This window comes from Cupressus sempervirens, chromosome 1, assembly GCF_028749045.1.
Source record: "Cupressus sempervirens isolate cs-2001-9-10 chromosome 1, ASM2874904v1, whole genome shotgun sequence".
NCBI lineage: Eukaryota > Viridiplantae > Streptophyta > Pinopsida > Cupressales > Cupressaceae > Cupressus > Cupressus sempervirens.
Window position 1 is genome coordinate 722,317,954 of NC_143118.1, and position 2,877 is coordinate 722,320,830.

Genomic DNA, 2,877 nt, shown 5'->3' on the forward strand with positions numbered 1-2,877 from the left:
AAGATATGAAACCCAACAATTAACTTTTCCCTCCAAACCTCTTAGTTGTTCGCATTCTAGTTAACATTTCTTTATAAATTGAATGTTGTTAGTGCACAATATATATTAAAAAATAATTCATAATAAAAAAGATTGATATGTTTGAAAGTAATTGTAGTCTTTATGATGAACCGCTAAAAATCTGCGTCGTCTTGCATTTGTCCCAACGGTGGATAATTTCTTCAATCCTTATTAAAATTTGCAAACCATTCAATTGCTTTGCTCACACAACGTGACATCAAATGACATGTTGGACACTTCTAGATGGCCGGTTTCAATGTATCAAATCTGAGATCTATATAATATAATTTTTCTCTTCTAGAATTTATTAAAATTAATTAATTATGGTCAAATCTAGCGTACACCTGACCATGCCGGCATTATCTTCAGGTCCACCTCCAACTGCTCAGCATTATCTCGTGCCGCCTTGCACAACTCTATGACAATAGTTTCTTATTTATTTTCCTATAAATTAAACGTCTGGGCCTCTATTCATTAGAGCTCAGATTCAGTTGTACTCAACCTTCAATAAACTCTCACTACACATAGATTGATAGCAGTCATGGAGGCAATGAATGGAGCTGATCTTCCACTTATCGATCTCTCTCTTTTTCCCTCCCAAAATGTTGATAAAAAACAGTTGGAAAGCCAAGAGTTTAATGAGCTCAGGAAGGCTTGCCATGAGTTGGGATTTTTCAGGGTGATAAACCATGCAATAAATCCAGCTCTCATTCAATCAGTGGAGAAAAGGATTCGAGATATGTTTGCATTGCCTGATGAAATCAAGAACAGAGCCATTTTCCCCATTTTCAACACTGGGTATGGCCCATCTTTAGTAGATGATGTGGCAAAAGACTCCATTCCTGAGAGCATGAGCTTTCCTTGGGATCATCTGCTGCCACACTCAGTTGAAAAAATCTCTGCAAAACTATGGCCACAAGGAAACCCTACATTCTGGTAATAATATTTGTATGTTCATTCTTCTATTTTAAGAAATTCAGTCCCAGTAGTTTATAACTTTATATCATCTCTAATTTGTTTGTGTAGCGAGGAGTTGAATGCATATGGAGCACAAATGAGGGAGCTTTCTCATAGGATTCTGAAGCTCCTTGTATGGAGTCTGGGTGTGGATGTATCCAGCAAGTCCGCAACAGAAATATTTGAGAGATCCTTTGGAAATGTAAGGATGAATTACTATGACAAGTGTAAGGAGAAGGAGATGATCTCAAAAGCTCACACAGACGTGAGTTTTTTCACAATACTGTATCAGGATGATGTTGGGGGTCTCCAGATCCGAACTAAGGAAGGAAAATGGATGGATAGTAAGCCTTTGCATGGATCTTTTGTTTTTAACGTTGGTGACATTTTACAGGTGGGTTTTTACAAATGCCTTCCTCTCTTTTATTTTTAGTCTCTGGAGTCATTGAGATCTTCTATTCACTCATTCATTCATTTAACAATTTTTTTGGTGGAAATCTACATAGCCCACTTAAGAGAAGACTTCAAATGAGACATTTCTTAACATAAGTATTATGAACATAATTAAATAGTTCACAGATTGTTTATAGATTAACTTTACAGCAATAGGTCAGCAATAAAAATGGTGTATATTGAGTTTGGTCATAATATAATATTATTTTTCCTTCAATTCTTTCATTTTGAATCAGTTCCAAGAATCACGGCGATTCATGCGATTCACGCGATTTGGCGATTCGATTCAAGCCAAACGATTTTTTGTGAATCGGTGAATCGAATCAGCGATAAAGGGTTTATGAAATAAGTTACTCATTAAATTTCAAGGGTTTTTTAAATTTTCCGATTCATGGCCGATTCGATTCCGATTCATGGCCGATTCACGATTTGATTCGGCCTTGCCGATTCCGATCCGATTCCGATTCTTGTTACTTTGAAATTTTTGATTATGGACTTATAGAAAATGATTATATAGAGTATAGTAGCAAAATCTTTATATGTGACTCAATTTAATTAGGTTATATCATAGCACACTTTCTTAATATATTATTGGAATTTTTAAGTGACATCTATTTTTGTGTAAATTGTTGTAGATGTGGAGTAATGGAAAATATCGAAGTGCTGAACATCGTGTAATATATGGAAAGTCAAATAAAAATAGACTTTCAATGGCTTACTTTTTTGATTTACCAGATGAATTTGAAATACGATGTCCAAAGGAGGTGATTGATGAAGAGCATCCACAACTATACAAATTAGTTACAAAGGGAGATACGGTGGCATATTTCAAGAAAGTAGGACCAAATATGGCTACTCCCCTACACTTCAGATTGCTATAAAATAACTTAGTTAAATTCAAATAAGTGGGTGTCATTATTTGTAATGTTTGCAAGTTTGTATTAGAATGTCTTTTTGATATATGAGAAAAGAAAATGTAATTTCATTTCAAGTGGTTTTTTAGGTACACATATTATTAATTATAAGACAATATCATAGATAAGTGAACATAATTGTTAGAAGTAGTGATGTTTCCTTGGTTATAGTTATTTATTTAATTGGGATAAACCAAGGTATCACTTATGTATTTTTGGTCCTCTAGTCCAAGTGTGAGGACATGTCATGTCTTTGTCCTCTTGTCCATGTGCGAGGACATGCAACTTTTTGTAATTCCTTTATTAAGGAAAATAGTTTATCCTCTTTAAAAGGATCATGACACTTGGCACATACTCTTATGAATGTGACATTCATTCACTTCAAAGTTACTAACTCCTTTTCTCGTCTCTATATGAGGTGTTCCTCTCTCATTCTTGACACAACAAACACTTTGTAGTTCTCATAATGAGCGCCCCCCCCCCCCCCCTCTCT

At 34.9% G+C, this 2,877-nt stretch overlaps 1 protein-coding gene across 1 annotated transcript; it reads left to right on the plus strand.

The window, feature by feature from the left end:
- Positions 1-551: 551 nt before the first annotated feature.
- LOC149579978 (C4-beta,C20-epoxidase-like) lies at positions 552-2,461 on the plus strand. Its single transcript, XM_089788206.1, has 3 exons — positions 552-996; positions 1,087-1,411; positions 2,106-2,461. Exons 1-3 carry the CDS (start codon positions 602-604, stop codon positions 2,349-2,351), a joined length of 966 nt encoding a protein of 321 aa, XP_089644332.1. The 5' UTR covers positions 552-601; the 3' UTR covers positions 2,352-2,461.
- The last annotated feature ends 416 nt before the right edge of the window (positions 2,462-2,877 follow it).

Bases quoted from the DNA above. Each gene is read 5' to 3' on its own strand.
- LOC149579978 (XM_089788206.1), top strand. From the start codon at position 602: ATGGAGGCAATGAATGGAGCTGATCTTCCACTTATCGATCTCTCTCTT. The intron at 997-1,086 runs GTAATAATATTT...TTGTTTGTGTAG, and splicing joins CAAGGAAACCCTACATTCTG to CGAGGAGTTGAATGCATATG. The intron at 1,412-2,105 runs GTGGGTTTTTAC...AAATTGTTGTAG, and splicing joins ACGTTGGTGACATTTTACAG to ATGTGGAGTAATGGAAAATA.